The following is a 14,847-nucleotide window of genomic DNA, read 5'->3' on the forward strand; positions in this document are numbered from 1 at the left end:
TTTGGGTTTTTTTTTTTTTTTTTTTTTTGAGACATGCATGGTCTCTTGTAGCTCAGACTGGCTTTAGACTCTTGATCCTCCCACTTCCACTTTCCAAGTGCTGGTATGACAGGCCTGTGCTACCACATCCTGTTCTAAACTCGTTTTTGTTTTTGCAGCTTGAACAGTTCTCTAGCACTGAGTTGTATTCCCAGTCCCGAGGTCTACTTTTAAATGGTAGTGATTTGTGTGTTACTAGTATCTGCTTCATGTAGGAGTTGAACTGGACCTTGTACTTGCTAGGCACCTGCTTTATTGTGAAGTCCTTTGCATTATCTTTTGTTTTGTTTTGTTTTATAAGAAAAAAATTTTAACCAGGCAGTGGTGGCAAATGCCTTTAATCTCAGCACTGAGGGCAGAGGCAGTTGGATCTCTGAATTTAAGGGCAGCCAGGACTACACAGAAAAAAACTGAAAAGAAAAAAAAAACTTTAATTAAATGGTACAGGCACTCAAGTGCTATTAAATTTCCATTTGAGTGGCAAACAAAAATGAACTTTAAAAGGGTGTGATTTTTGAGTCGTTGGCATGGAGCTGGACACACACCTTGGTGTCATTGCTGTACTCGTCCTGTTTCTGGCAGAGGTATGAAGGTGATTGAAAACCGAGCTCTAAAAGATGAAGAGAAGATGGAACTTCAGGAGATCCAGCTAAAGGAAGCAAAGCAGCACATTGCCGAAGAGGCAGACAGGAAGTATGAAGAGGTGAGGCCCTCTGCAGTGACTCGCAGCCTCTGCAAAGACAGTCGGGAAAGGGTATTGCCCTTGCTCGCTTGAGCTGTACCAGCCTCTTCTTACAGGTGGCTCGTAAGTTGGTGATTATTGAAGGAGATTTGGAACGCACAGAGGAACGGGCTGAGCTGGCAGAGTCGTGAGTATTTTGTCTCCAGATCTTGTCAGACTGTTCTCCCTGCTTGGGCACTAATTTGAGTAAACTAGCATTCTTCGACCTTGTTAGACAGGCCTGGTGGGGTGGGGCGCAGCTTGTGCTTCAGCCTCTAAGAGTGGCTTTGGGCTTTTTCTCCTCTTGACTAGTAACTGGTAACAAGGCTTGCTTATTCTTGGGAAGATTCTCACATTGAGGGGAGCTTGAGAATAATATGGCATACAGCTAATAGGAAGATCCTGTTGGGTCCTTCCACCTGCAATCTCTTCTCCCTTGGCCTGTACTGACTTCAGACCTGGTCTCTGTTTTTATCACTTTGCCAATCTGCCTGGGAACTTGAGAGCAAAGGCTTTAGAGAAATCACCTTCTGCCCATTGGTGCCAGCGTGGCCTTGTGTAACAGTCAGCATGGATGACTATATGTGTGCTTGCCTTGCTGCTCCTCTTCAGACATGACATATCATGACATGTGGTGTTTTCCTCCCATCTGTTTATTTTTACCCACTCCCACACCCCATTTTGCGGCTTGTTTTTGTGCTGTTCCTTTTTTAACCTTTTCCCCACAACCTGGCTTGTGCCATTCCCGTGACTGTCACTAACAGCCGTTGCCGAGAGATGGATGAGCAGATCGGGCTGATGGACCAGAACCTGGAGTGTCTGAGTGCTGCTGAGGAAAAGGTACTAACCATAAGCCCACGGAGAGGTTCCGTGCGTGTGTATCGGTTTTGAGTTTGGTTTTGTTTTGCAGCTGCCTCCCCTCCGCCAGCTGGTTTGTTGAGTGCTTTCTCATCTTCATGGAATGCTCCATTCCTTCCCACTTACTTGCATCTCTTACCTCTTCTTTCCTAGTTGCTTCACTGCCTCCCCCAAGGGTCTCTGCCTCCCTTGGGTGACTTGGGGGGTTGTTTGGGTTAGGCATCTGTCCCTACCTCCACACCCAAGGAGCAGATGTAACTTGTTCTGGTAGTGAGTGATTTCTCTCAAGTGTTGTTTCTTTCTTAAAGCCACACCTTGTGAGCACAGAAGGGCCAGCTCCTGCTGTACATGTTCCATGGTAGAGGGAGGTGGGCTGATGCTTGCTCAGGTTCCCCAGAAACTTTCTTCCTTGATATGCAGTCCAACTCTCTACACATAGGTTCAATTCACATCTGTGTGTCTCTCTCCTTTTTTTATTTCTTCCTCTTCCCCTTTCCTCTCCTGCGGTATTTAAAATATTCACAGTAAGTGTTCTGAGCTGGAGGAGGAGCTGAAGAATGTCACCAACAACCTCAAGTCTCTTGAGGCTCAGGCGGAGAAGGTAGGGGCTGGTTTGTGAAGATGACAGGCTTGGGGCCTGGGCCCAGCCCTGCCCTTAGTGAAAGAGTAGACACACCCATTCCTTATAAACCTGTGACGTGTTTCTCCCCACCTCTGTCCATCCAGATTGTAGGTTTAATGCTAATTCCCATCTACCTCCACTGCTTAGGTTCAAATAACTTTGTGGTCTGGTGTGGGCCTGGAGTCATGTGCTCCTCCAACCAATAGTGCTGTGCTAAAAGGCAGTTAAAGGGTCTGTGTGGACTTGAAGAATGAGGTGAGGTCAGCAGAGCACCAGCTCTCGAGACCTACCTAGCAGCAGTCAGGACAGATGGCTGCCGCGTAGCATCCTGGAGGAATGTTTCAGCCGTGGATTCCTGCTGGTTAAATTGGACAAAGGCAAACACTTTGGGATGATAGAAATAAGATCAAAGTTAGGTCTGTCAACAAAAAACGATCCTGGCAGAGTTCACTCTGCGTGTTTTGTGTGTGGAAGTGGCTGGGTCTTGAGACCTATTGTTAAACACTGGTCCTGGAGCGTTTGACATCAATCAAGTCTAGGAGAATGTCTGTGACTGATGCAAGATTAACCTGGCTGCCGTCTGAGACCCTTTCTGCTCTGACATTTGTATCCTCTTCTCTTCACAGTACTCTCAGAAAGAAGAAAAGTATGAAGAGGAGATAAAGATTCTTACTGACAAACTCAAGGAGGCAGAGACCCGTGCCGAGTTTGCTGAAAGATCGGTAGCCAAACTGGAAAAGACCATTGATGACTTGGAAGGTATGGAGCATGGGAGGGAAGGAGGAAGAGGAAGGTCTGGCCCATTAATCTTGAGACTTCTCTCCATTCGTCCGAGGGAATTGGTAGTGACTTGGAAGCTGTGATGTGTCCTGTCCTATGTCATAGCAGCTAGGCAAAGTGGTCAAACTTGAGAGTTGGATTTTTAATCTTTTCCTTTAATAAGACTTTACCTATTTCTGGAATCTGCCGTCTCTCCTTTGAAAAGATTGAAGGACTATCTTTATCTCTAGTTTAGTATTCTTAAATCTTGAGTCTTAATTGAAATGGAAGCCATGAATTTTTCAGGAGATAGTGAAGTCCTGTATGTCACCCTGTGACCACTTTTGGGAGCTCTTTTTATCACTCAAGTTGCAGGACACTTGTCCAGGACTAACCTCAAAGCTTCTTGTTGACATTCGGCAGCTTGTCCAAACCGAGGGGAACAGGTCTTTTCCCTTGAGAACTCCCTGGATACGTTCTTAGTAACTGGCTGTTTTCGGGAAGGACTCAAGGAGGCGGCCTGCGGAGCAAAGGGCCCATGAATAATGATCACATTGAGTAAACAGAGAAGTGGCCCTGTGCAGGTGCCTGCTCCCTTGTCTGTCTTCCTTCAGTGTTACCGCTGGTTCGGAACTGGGTGGGAGCAGTCTCTGGGAGCCTGTAGTATCTGGCTTGCGCTCGGGCTCTCCGTTCTTGATACGCTCACTTGGAGACTGCAGGAAGAACTGTTGGCTGTTGAGGAAAAGTAGACTGAATGTCATATAATTAAAGGAAGTTCATGAGAGCCAGTGATTAAGGATAACATGTTTATTGGGGAACACTCAATAAGAAGGCCGCTACATTCCTCTGCTCTGTGGGCACTAGGAGCTACCAGCCGAACCATCAAACTCGACCACCAACCAAGCCAAATGGCATAAGGGATGTGCTTATAGTACCTTAGGCCACGCCCTAATGGGCTGGTATCTAAAAGGCTATTGGCTGGATGAATTCCCACACAACTGAAAATGGCCAGTCACAGCTGCCAGAATAGTTTTGTCTTTCTCCTCCCTGGTTTTAGACCCACTGTCACATTTTTTCCTATTTTCTAATGATTCCCTTTCTTCATCTGCTCCTGATACCTTTCACTTTGTCCCCTCCATCATCCCCGTGGTTCCTGTGCCTATCCAGACGAGCTCTATGCCCAGAAACTGAAGTACAAGGCCATTAGCGACGAGCTGGACCACGCCCTCAATGACATGACCTCTATGTAACTATCAGGCAGCAGTGTGGGGTTGGCTTCCTGGCTCGGGTGAGGGTGCAGGCTGCTGCTCAGAGTGTGCTTGGGTTTGCCCTTGAATCGCAACCTCCGCCCACTTAAACGTTGGTGCTGCTTACTTGTTTGGCAGAACCTGGGGAGGCATCTAATCTTGAATATAATTTGTGTTCTCTCATTCGTCCGTCTAGTTCTAACAGGGTCTAATTCTGAAAACCACCTTAACCTCAAACTCAATTTTTCTGACTTAACTTTACAGCTAAGATCACAGCCATGTGCTATGTGCCCAGCTCCCCTTACCGCTAAGATCACAACCGTGTGCCATTGTGCCCAGCTCCCCTTACCGCTAAGATCACAACCATGTGCCATTGTGCCCAGCTCTCACCGCTAAGATCACAGCCATGTGCCATTGTGTGCCCACCTCCCCTTACCGCTAAGATCACAGCCATGTGCCATTGTGCCCAGCTCTCCTTTGCACTGCATTTTCACTTTTTTTCCCGGTGCTAGGTGTGGTGACACACAACTGTAACCTTTGCGATCAAGATGCTAAGGCAGAAGGATTGCTGCAGGTTCAAGGCCACCTAATGTAGTGAATGGATGTGGTGGCGTTAACTTTTAATCCTGGCATAGGCAAATTTCTGAGTTCTAGGACAGCCTGGTCTATAAAGTAAGTTCCAAAACAGCCAGGGTTACATAGAGACCCTATCTCAAAAAAACAAACAAGAACACATACACACGAACCCTGATTTCTACCCTGAAATGAACGCTAATGTGACTAGGATGAGAAGCAGCCAGTTTAAGAATTGAGCTGAGTCCCTAAGCAAGCCAACCAGTGAACAGCACCAAAAGTTTTGGGGGGCTTTATCTGATCCCTAATGCTAATCTGCCTCTTCTGCCCACTAACCCAGAAGTAGCTGAGTATTGCAGCCTGAAGCGTCTGGCTCTCGCCGCTCTTACCTTTTCTTCCTCCTGAGCTGAGCCCTTCTCACCTGGCGTGTCCTTTTCCGTGCAGATAAATGTCACCGTTTCTGCTCTGCTCTGGATCTGCCCACTTTCCTTGGGGAACCCAACACCCCACTTGCTCTGGATTCCATTTGGGTCAGCCTGGCTGGTTCCCAAAGCCTTAGGGCTGGGGGTGGGGGGACAAAGCAATTTTCATATTTGCTTTCACCCCCATCCCAAATTAAAATGAGCTGCCAGAAGCCTCATGCCCTCCTGCACTTGTTATTGCCAGAGCTGTTGAGGAGCCCTGCGGGTGTGGTGGAAGGGCATTCTGATGATGTATAATCAAAGCTACATTTGTGCGTGTGTTTCTTCCTGACACTTAAACTTGCTGACTGGAGTCTTGTCAGTGGTGAACTGGTAAAGGCTCCTCGTGGCAGGAAGTCTAATGTTACTCCTTATGGCCATCTCACACCTTTGACTTCCGAGTTCTTGAACAGTCAATCTGGAGTATTTTCACCTCTTTAGGCCCCTTTCCCATGTAGTATGGTCAGCAGACCAATGAATTATTTCCTAATATGCCACCCTTTCGCTAAAGATTCAGACATTACGTCCTCAGAGCACATGTGTGTTCTGTGTGATCCATTCTTACATTTAAACATGGAACATGCCGGGTTGAGTTCTCAGTAGATGACCTTTCGTCTTTAAGCCTCCCTCACTTATTTGAGCTGCTACCATTTGTTCAGCTTTGTCTTCTAATGGGAGATTACCAGGACACACATAGACGATTGGAAAAATGAAGACAGTCACGTCCACATGGGGATAATGACTTACTATTAAATTTCTACTAGAGAAATTCTGGGTATTTGATGTAGAATTGAATGTCAGCACTTCAGAGTTCGTTCTATACAGCAGATACATTTGACATTATAGATAAATGTTGCATAGTATTTCAGTTTCTTATCAAAGCAGGATTAGAAACTTATTTTTCTTAGAACACTCGCTCAGTGTGCATGAAGCTGAGCTTGAACCCTAGTACTACAAAGAAAGAGGGGAGGGAAGAAAGAGAAAGGAAAGATAGCGCCAGGTGGAGAAGTGTTCCCTAGTCTAAGTCTCTAGCAAAGCACACCCCATTACCTGTACTGTCTTCCTGCCACATGGCCTTGGAGAGTGAGGTACAGGTTGGCTTAGTCAAGCAGGCACTGACGTTGTCTAGCTGCCCTGTTCCGGTGGCGAATAACTCCGGACGGGGAACTCTCGGCACCCTCTAAGGGGAGAGGACAAGCCCAAAGTCGAGCTGCAGATAGGAGAGTTTGGGAGCTAAATGGGAGGGGCACTGACTGATTCCATGATTGCTGCCAAATTGGAATTTTTGAGATAGTTTTGCACTAGCCCAGGCTGTCCTAGAATAGTATGTGCCCAAGCTGCTCTTGGGCTCCTGGCGGTCCTGCCTCTGCCCTTCCAAGACCTGCACCACCACTGTGCCAGATTTAGATGAGATTTGTTCATGTTGTCTGGTGATAAAGAATTCTGAACACAGCCTTTACCTCTGAACTACCAGCCTCAAGACTGATTTATAATGAGCAGAAACAAGCTTCAACACACACACACACAGAGCTAGGGAAAGACAAAGCAGCTGCAAAGGGAGATTTGGGAGGCAGATTTGCTAAAAGTGCTGCTGGGAAGCTTTGTGGTTGGACAGGAGATGGAAATGCCATGGTGGTGTGTGAATATGTGTACACCTCTCTCCTTAGAAGAGTTCATCTAAAAGCTAGGAGAAGATTGAATCTGGGCAAGCCTGTAATCCCAACACACCAGAGGGAAGCAGATCTCTTTGAGTTCAAGGCCAGCCTGAATGAGTTTCTGGACAGCCAGTACTACACAGAGAAATCCTATCTCTGAAAAAAAAAAAAAAAAAGACCAAATCTGTTAAAATGGGTTGGAGAGATGGCTCTTCCAGAGAACTGGGTTCACTCCCCAGCACCCGTGTGGCAGTAACACAGACGTACCTGCAGGCAAAACACCAATGTACACACAGATAAATAAATAAAGGAAGCTTCAAGGCCACATCAAACTATGTAACAAGACCCTGAATCAAAATCCACAAGGCGGGGTGTGCTGTTCTGTACCTTTAATCCTAGCATTGGATCTCTGGTGAGACTCTGTCTTGAAAAACAAAAACTAACTTTTCCAATTAAAAATTAGTCTATTTGTGTTTATATATGTGTGTGAGTATATTGGAGTGAGAACACATTAGCAGAATGTGCCGGCCCCAAGTTGCAGACATTTGCATATCAGTTTCTGTGGTCACTGTCACGTTCTCTTCAAAATCACTCTTGGAGCATGTGTTCTTTAAAGTCCACGCAGGCATGCCATGAGGGCACACACCATTAGCCGTGGATATGCCGTGCTTTAGGAAGTAATAGGTGAGGCTGCAGTGACTGGGGTGACTGGGACTTGTGCTCCAGTGGTAATGGGAGGAAGCTGACACTGAAGCTGCCTTCTTATTCATCTGCTAGCATCTCGACAGTCCTCGGATGCTGGGTTCCAGGCATGTGCAGCCCTGCTGGTGAGATGGACACTTCAGGGCCTCACAGCTGAGTGTGTGGAAGTAAAGTTCAGTTACTGAGTTTGGTACCAAAAACCTGATGGTGTTGAAGGCATAAGGAGGTGACATCCTGGTTCAGGGGTGACCCGGAAATGTGCGCAGGTGCAAACAAGATTCCCGAAGCTGGAAGGAGAGGATAGGAGAGATTTTGGAATCTAGAGGGATTACAGCTTAAGTAATACACCTCACAACCATAAAGAACATGTACAGGTGCCAGTCAGAGCGCGCACCTTTTAAATCCCCCGCACTCAGGCAGAGGCAGGAGGATCTCCGTGAGTTTGAGGACAGCCTGGGCTCCATAGAGAGACCCTGTCTCACACACACACAAAAAACAGAACAACAGAATCAACAACTGCAGGTGTGAAAAGGAATAATTAAAGAGAGGCTTGGCCAGTCTGTAGAGCGAGGTCCAGGACTGCCAGAAACCCCCACATGGAGGTGTGGGGAAGCTTAGCTGGCAGGAAGCCAAGTGAACTTGTTTGTACTGTGGGAGGAAGGAGAGTGGCTCAGGGCTGGTGGCTTTTGACCTTCAGCAGACAGACCTAGAAGCACAGTAACCCTGCTGCTTTAGGAATTTGAGGGTCTGTTTTGAGCCTTAAGGTCAAGGGCAAGGAGATAACACATTCAAGAGACAGGAGAGAATGTTTAGAATTTGGGCACTGATTATAGTGTGATAGTCACTTGCTTCTTTGACTCTTAAACATGTCTTGTGGAAAGGCTAGGAGTCCAGTTTTAGTATTTGTAACTGAATAAAATTCATTTCCATTTAAGTCATTGCAGTGACGGGATAACTATTGCTCAGCGGTTACAGACATTTAGTATCAGGCTGAGAATGTAGTAAGACCTTGTTTCAGAATAAGTTAAAAGCAGGCTGGGGCTTATTTAGTGTACCACTAAATAATAGATTGTTTGCCTAGTGTGTCTGCAGGATCCTAGAATCAACCCCAAGCACCATTTAAAGAGCAGAAGAGTGAGCTAGGGAACTGTTCTTTGCTTCCTGTGGGCTCCTGCCTCACCCCATTGGTGGGTTCTTTACAAGAAAAGTGAAGCCATCTTCAGGAAGTGTGAGCCACTGCAGGGCCGTGCTGGGTTGTTTCCTTTCTTTCGAAGTCTCCTGTCACAGCTCTCATCCAGGTTCTTGCTGGGGCCAAGGAAGAAAGGACTTGGCCCCTCAGGCAGTGGGCAGTTGGTTTACTCCTCCCTTGTTGCCACAAACATGCTCGGGCTTCTGTCACCTAGCGGTGGATGTCACGTCATTCCTCCTCAGGAATAGCCACACTGCAGCTCCCTGGGATAAATCACATGCACTATATGAGTGGGTGCTGCGGGCATATGCAGATACGGAGGTCAGAGGACGACTGGTAGGCACTGCCGCTCTTTCCCAAGCCAGGCGTGGGACTCAATCTAGAATGGGAAATATCCGTAGTAAACCAGCTTGAGAGGTGAGAGCTTTTGGGTTGGAGGGCTTGCTACTTGTCAGGCGTGTCTCAGACACCAACACCAAGCCTCGTGGAGCCTACTGACCACTCCTGTCTGTCACGTAAGGGTAATTGTCCACAGGAAGATTCTGCACGTTAGCATATTGCTGCCCTCTGACCTTCTGTCACTATCACTCTGCATAGCCAGGCATAGAGGCACACATCTATAATTAAAGATATACATGTATTATTTAAAATTCACATTAATTAAAAGTAATTGGAAGGCAGAGGGAGGAGGGGCCCACAAGTTTGAAGCCAGTCTGAAATACAGTCTCTCAGCAAAACAGAGCCTTTGAAACATACCTGTACACATTCCCACGTTTCCTGGGAGGGAGGAGGGACGGTGCAGCTTTCTAAGACCCTCTGCTTTGGCTGAGCACTTCGTCCACACAGTCAGTCCCAGCAAGAGAGCAAGGCCTGTTTCTAAACTAAGACCTTGTCTCACATCGAAACAGGAAGTTGAACTTAAAATTTGGAACTTCTGAGCCAGGCATGGTGGCACACACCTTTAATCCCAGCACTCAGGAGGCAGAGGCAGGCAGATCTGAGTTTGAGGCCATCCTGGTCTACATGGTGAGTTCCAGAACATCCAGGGCTGCAAAAATAAATAAATAAAATAACCTGAACTGCAGAGACTGATAGAAGGGTGGCCCAAGAATAATTGAGCTTTCGCATTGCCAAACTCTTGTTACCTGTGTTTAAGATGCATCTATAGCTTGGGGCGGGGGGGGGGGGGGGGGGGGGTGCGCGCATACCTTTAATCCCAGTCATCTGGGAGGCCACAGCTGCAAAATCAAGTTTGAGACAAACCAGTGAGCAAAATCTTATCTCCTTAGGGGGGTGGAGTGGGGACGAAAATCTTCATTTCTTAAGATGTACTCTGAGGAAGGCAGGGGGGGGTCTGAGCACTGGTTAAGTGTTCACCTGAGTAATGTTTTCACTTTGAGGTGAAAACATAGCAGCTAAGGAGTCTAGCCACTGATGAGTAGCTGTTGCCTATGAAAACTGGAGTTCCTTTGTTTTCTTAAGATTGAAATACATAGCGCTGGACTTCACATTAATATTCAAAGCAAGATGGAAAGCTAAAATTTTCTCCCTAGCCTAGGCTTCCCCCTCTTGTCCCTGGCCTGAATTAGAATCATGAGCACCCTGACCAAGGAGATAGTGTGATTATTCTTTAGATTAATTGTAACAGACTGCTTTGTGTGGGTGTTTTGCCTGCCTGTATGTGTGTGCGCCACATGCATGCCTGGTGCCTGCAGAGGTCGGATAAGGGCATTGGATTCCCTGGAATTAGAGTTCCAGGTTGTTGTGAGCTGCTATGTTGGTGCTGGGTTCCAAAGGAACCCAGGTCCTTTGGAAGAGCAGCCTCTACAGTACTTATAATTGGCTGATGTCCTTTTGACTGCTGCATATCCTGGTGACCCTAATAGGCCAAATTTCTTATATAAAAGGGAGACCCGAACGTGAGTTGGGGACGACTTGAGGATGTGTCTGGTAAATAACACGGCAGTAAGAAGCATTTGAAAATGAAGGATCGACTGGGTGCGATAGTTAAGCATGGTGTTGTATTGAATCCTCTGACCTGGGAAAGTGAGGTATTGCCATTGGTTTTTCCAACCCCTCGTGGCTGAATGGCTCTTTGTAAGCTCACTATATCTGCCTTGTGACTGTCTTAGCCCAGGGGACAAATCATGGGAACGGATTGTTTTAACATTCAGAATGGCCCTACAGCTGGTCATTCCACCAACTGCCTGACTCTTCCTGCCGAGTCCCCATGTCCTCCTGCCACACGGTGCATGTTACATAGACCATCTAGCTGAAAGACACACTTGCCTCGGCCTTGTACTAACCTCCCCTTTTCTCTCTCTCCTCCTGTTCCTCCTTTCCTCTTCCCTCTTCTCTGTTGCTGCTGCAGAGCGTCTCTACAGCCAACTTGAGCGAAACCGCCTGCTTTCTAATGAACTGAAGCTAACGCTGCATGATCTGTGTGACTGATGGGCAGGGCTCCCTGTGCCCAGTAAACCCACACCACTGACCTGGACCCCAGCAAAAAGCTGATTGTCTTTTTAAAAAGTTATTGTTTTGCCCTGAGCAAGTTAGTTTTTATTGAGGGCAGTTAGAATACTGTTCATTTCCTGACAGCCCCCATGAAGCTGCAATTCTCTATTTTAGGAGAAATTGTAGATGATGAAGGAAGGGGCCTGGAAACTTAGTGGGGACTTGGGAAGCCCCAGCTGCAGCTTTCTCCCCTGTGCGCCCGCTTTAGGGTTGGCACTTTTGCATGGATATTTTCTAACAATAAAAAGACTGACTTGACAAGATGTTGTAGCTGCTTCATCTTCAGGCCCAGAGATGGGCTCTTCTGACTGGGTGGAAACGGGTGGGAAGGAAGGGTGCGTAGCATGAGCGTCACTGATCTGCGAGTTTTCCTCCCTTCCGTGAAGCGCCATTGTTACCTGCAGGTTAACTGCTTGCTGTCCTACCGCTGGCTCTCTTCCTGATAGTTTCCTCCTTCTTGCTGCTTCTGGGTTTCATTGTATATCACTGTCTGGGGCCTACTCTGTTGATGCCTCTGCTGAAATCTCAATGGGGCTTTGCTCGCAAGAATGTGTGGTGTCTGGGTAGTATTCTTGACTTAAGCCTGAGGACCCCCGTCTCCCTGCTCTGTGGAGAAAGTACCTACCGCAGGGGGATCTTCCTGTGCTCGTTACTGAGGTATTGGTGTTTGTCCTCATCCTCAGCAGTCACGCTCTAGTGTGACATTTCAAGGAGATACTGACCTGTGGGCAGAGTGGGTGCCTGGTGCTTTTGCCTGATTCTGTGGAGACGTGTGGGAGGGAGAGGGAATGGCCGACAAGCCCCAGTTCCCTCCCCCAGGCAGCAGAGAAACGCCTCTGCTTCAGTAGGTATGCCAGAGTCCCCACAGAACCCAGCGATGCCATAGCTGCCTTCTATAGCTTCCGTGCGCCTGGCGCAAGTCTCAGAATAGGGAGAGCTCGAAACTGACTTTGTGTAATTCCTCTCTGTTCCCACTAGATAAGCTGAAGTGCACCAAAGAGGAACACCTCTGTACACAAAGGATGCTGGACCAGACCCTGCTGGACCTGAACGAGATGTAGAGCGTGCCCCCTAGTCCCCGCCCTGCCACCGCTCCTCCCTCTGACCCTGACTCCGCCTGAGGCCAGCCTGCCTGAAGCTGACCTTGAAACCCAGGGCTGATCTTTTTAACTGAAGGCTGCTTTCCCTCCTGCCACCCCTCTACCCTTCATGTCTTTTTCATAAAACTGTGTCAGCCTCTTCCCAGAGTTCCCAGCTGGAGGGGCTGAGCACCTTTGGGAACAATATTTAAGGGAGTGCGAGCACAATGCATTTGTCTTCAGTGCACTTGATCTGCACATTGTGATTCCTTTTGTCTTAGCGACCATAGTAACATTCCAAGCGCTTCCACAGCTTGGAGCAGCAGCCCAGTTCCTTGACACTGTTGGAAGGTGACATGCCAGCCTAATGGATACTGCTCTCTCCATAGAGGAGGAACACAGGACAGCCAGCAGAGCCCAGCAGGTTCCACTGTGGGACACCTCAGTTCTCTGCACCAAGTCCTAGACAAACAACAGGGAATTCTAGGAAGTTAGCCAGAAACAAAAAACTCTTCCGGGCTGTGAAGGTTCGTTCCATCTTTGATATCTTTGAACAACTTTAACCTTGTTTTTTATGTTTTACTTTTTCCATCAGTCGTGACCAAATGAGCCGGTGAGGCATCTGCGATGCCCCACCCCCAGGCCTTGTGCATGCCAGGCAAGCATGCTACTGTGTGGCCCCAGACCCACTGGTCTCCCCTCCGCCCCTTCCTAACTGCTCACATGGATCATGCTGCCCCTTAGTGTTCACCTGCCCCGAGGGAGAAAGAAAAGGAAGATTATGTTCGTGCCACTGATTTAGCCGTGTGGACATCATCTCATTGCCTTTCCCGAAGCTGCTGTCTCTTAAAGTGCCATCTCATTGTGCTTCGTATCAGCCAGTGCTGGAGGAATCTTGAATAGCTTATGTAAAAAACTTTTTAAATTTTATATTATTTTGAAATTTTGCTTTTGGGGACTTGTTATCTTAGTCAACCCATTGGCTGTGAGAATCCTTTGCGGTCTGTGGGCTGGCGGTGTGCCGATCTTTCGAGTGTCCCCGCCCAGTCGCCTTGTTCAGGCAGTCGCTTCAAGGCCTGTTCCGGGTGGACATGCTGCAGCTTACTGGCTTGTTTGTACTCCTGTCCAGAGAGAACCCCATAGTGCAACTGTTTTGATACTGAATATCAACACGTGACATTTTGAAATAAAGAACCAGTCCTTCAACCCTCAGACCGACTTGACTCTGTTAAACCAAGTGTGCTTTCTCCTCTCCAGGGCTCCACAGACCGGGCTAAAAAGTCAGGTCTTCGTGCCTGAAAGCCTCAGGATTTAACACAGCACACACACTGGAAACAGACAAAAGTACAAACAGGCTCAGAGTGTGACTAGGATTAGGGAGATGGCACCCATGGAAGAGCGCTCTCCTAGGTGTGAGGACTTCCTCTCTGGGGCGTCATCCACAGCCCCAGCCCGCCAGCCAGGCAGAGACAGGAACATCCCTAGGCCATGCTCCCCAGCCAGTGGCCAAATCAATAAGCTTCAAGTTCCATTTAGACCCTGTCTCAAATGATCAGACATGGTGTTATGTGCCTTTAGTTCTAGTACTCAAGAGGCAGAGATGGTTGGATCTCTTGAATTTCAGGCCAGCCTGGTCTATAGAACAAGTTACTGGACAGCCAGGACTACACAGAAACCCTGTCTTGAAAAAAATAAAGACTCATCTCCAAAAACACAATGTGCTGTAGAGGTGGCCTGGGAATTGGGAGCATCTCCTTGGGGGGGGGGGCGGCTGGAGGGGGTCGCCAGCATCAGTGGTGACTTGACTCTGTCACTCCAGTTCCAGGTGTCCGAGGGCTTCTGCACGTGTGTCCCACTTACACTCGGAAAGCTCACACACAGACATAATTCATAAAATTAAAATAAGCTTATCAGTGGTACATACCTTTAAGTCTCAGCACTCAAGAGGCAGGCAGATTTTTGAGTTTGTGGCTAGCCTGGTATACGGAGTGAGTTCCAGGATAGCCAGGGCTACAGAGAAATCCTGTCTCAAAAACCAAAAGAAAAAGAAAAATTCCATTTTGTTTTGTGAGACAGGGTTTATCCTGAACTCAAAAACTCACTATGTACACAAGGCTGGCCTCAATAGTTCTGCCTGTAGCCAGGGTGGCACTGGCGCAAGCCTTTAATCTCAGCACTTGGGAGGCAGAAGCAGGTGGATCTTTGTGAGTTTACAACATTATGCTTCCATGTGTGCCCACACGCCAGAAGAGGGCACCAGATCTCATTACAGATGGTTGTGAGCCACCATGTGGTTGCTGGGAATTGAACTCAGGACCAGTGTTCCTAACCTCTGAGCCATCTCTCCAGCCCGACGTTTGACTTCTACATACTTGCATTTTTTTTTAATTTTTTTGGTTTTTCGCACTCACAGAACCCACCTGCCTCT

At 47.7% G+C, this 14,847-nt stretch overlaps 1 protein-coding gene across 15 annotated transcripts in view; it reads left to right on the forward strand.

Annotated features, from left to right (window-relative positions):
* The window catches only part of Tpm3 (tropomyosin 3), a 26,162-nt gene extending 12,531 nt beyond the window's left edge, over window positions 1-13,631 (forward strand). For 4 of the 15 annotated variants that reach the window (XM_050166365.1, XM_050166368.1, XM_050166380.1 and 1 more), the window contains 5 exons: window positions 622-742; window positions 838-908; window positions 1,525-1,600; window positions 2,867-2,999; window positions 12,319-13,631. In XM_050166365.1, the coding sequence (XP_050022322.1) occupies window positions 622-742; window positions 838-908; window positions 1,525-1,600; window positions 2,867-2,999; window positions 12,319-12,401 (484 nt within the window). In that variant the 3' untranslated portion in view covers window positions 12,402-13,631. The other 11 variants (XM_050166366.1, XM_050166369.1, XM_050166375.1 and 8 more) reach the window with 7 other exon arrangements.
* Window positions 13,632-14,847: the final 1,216 nt, after the last annotated feature.

The sequence above is a fragment of the Alexandromys fortis genome, unplaced genomic scaffold (assembly GCF_014885135.2).
Source record: "Alexandromys fortis isolate MF-2015 unplaced genomic scaffold, M_Fortis_MF-2015_v1.1 scaffold_152, whole genome shotgun sequence".
Classification (NCBI taxonomy): Eukaryota; Metazoa; Chordata; class Mammalia; order Rodentia; family Cricetidae; genus Alexandromys; species Alexandromys fortis.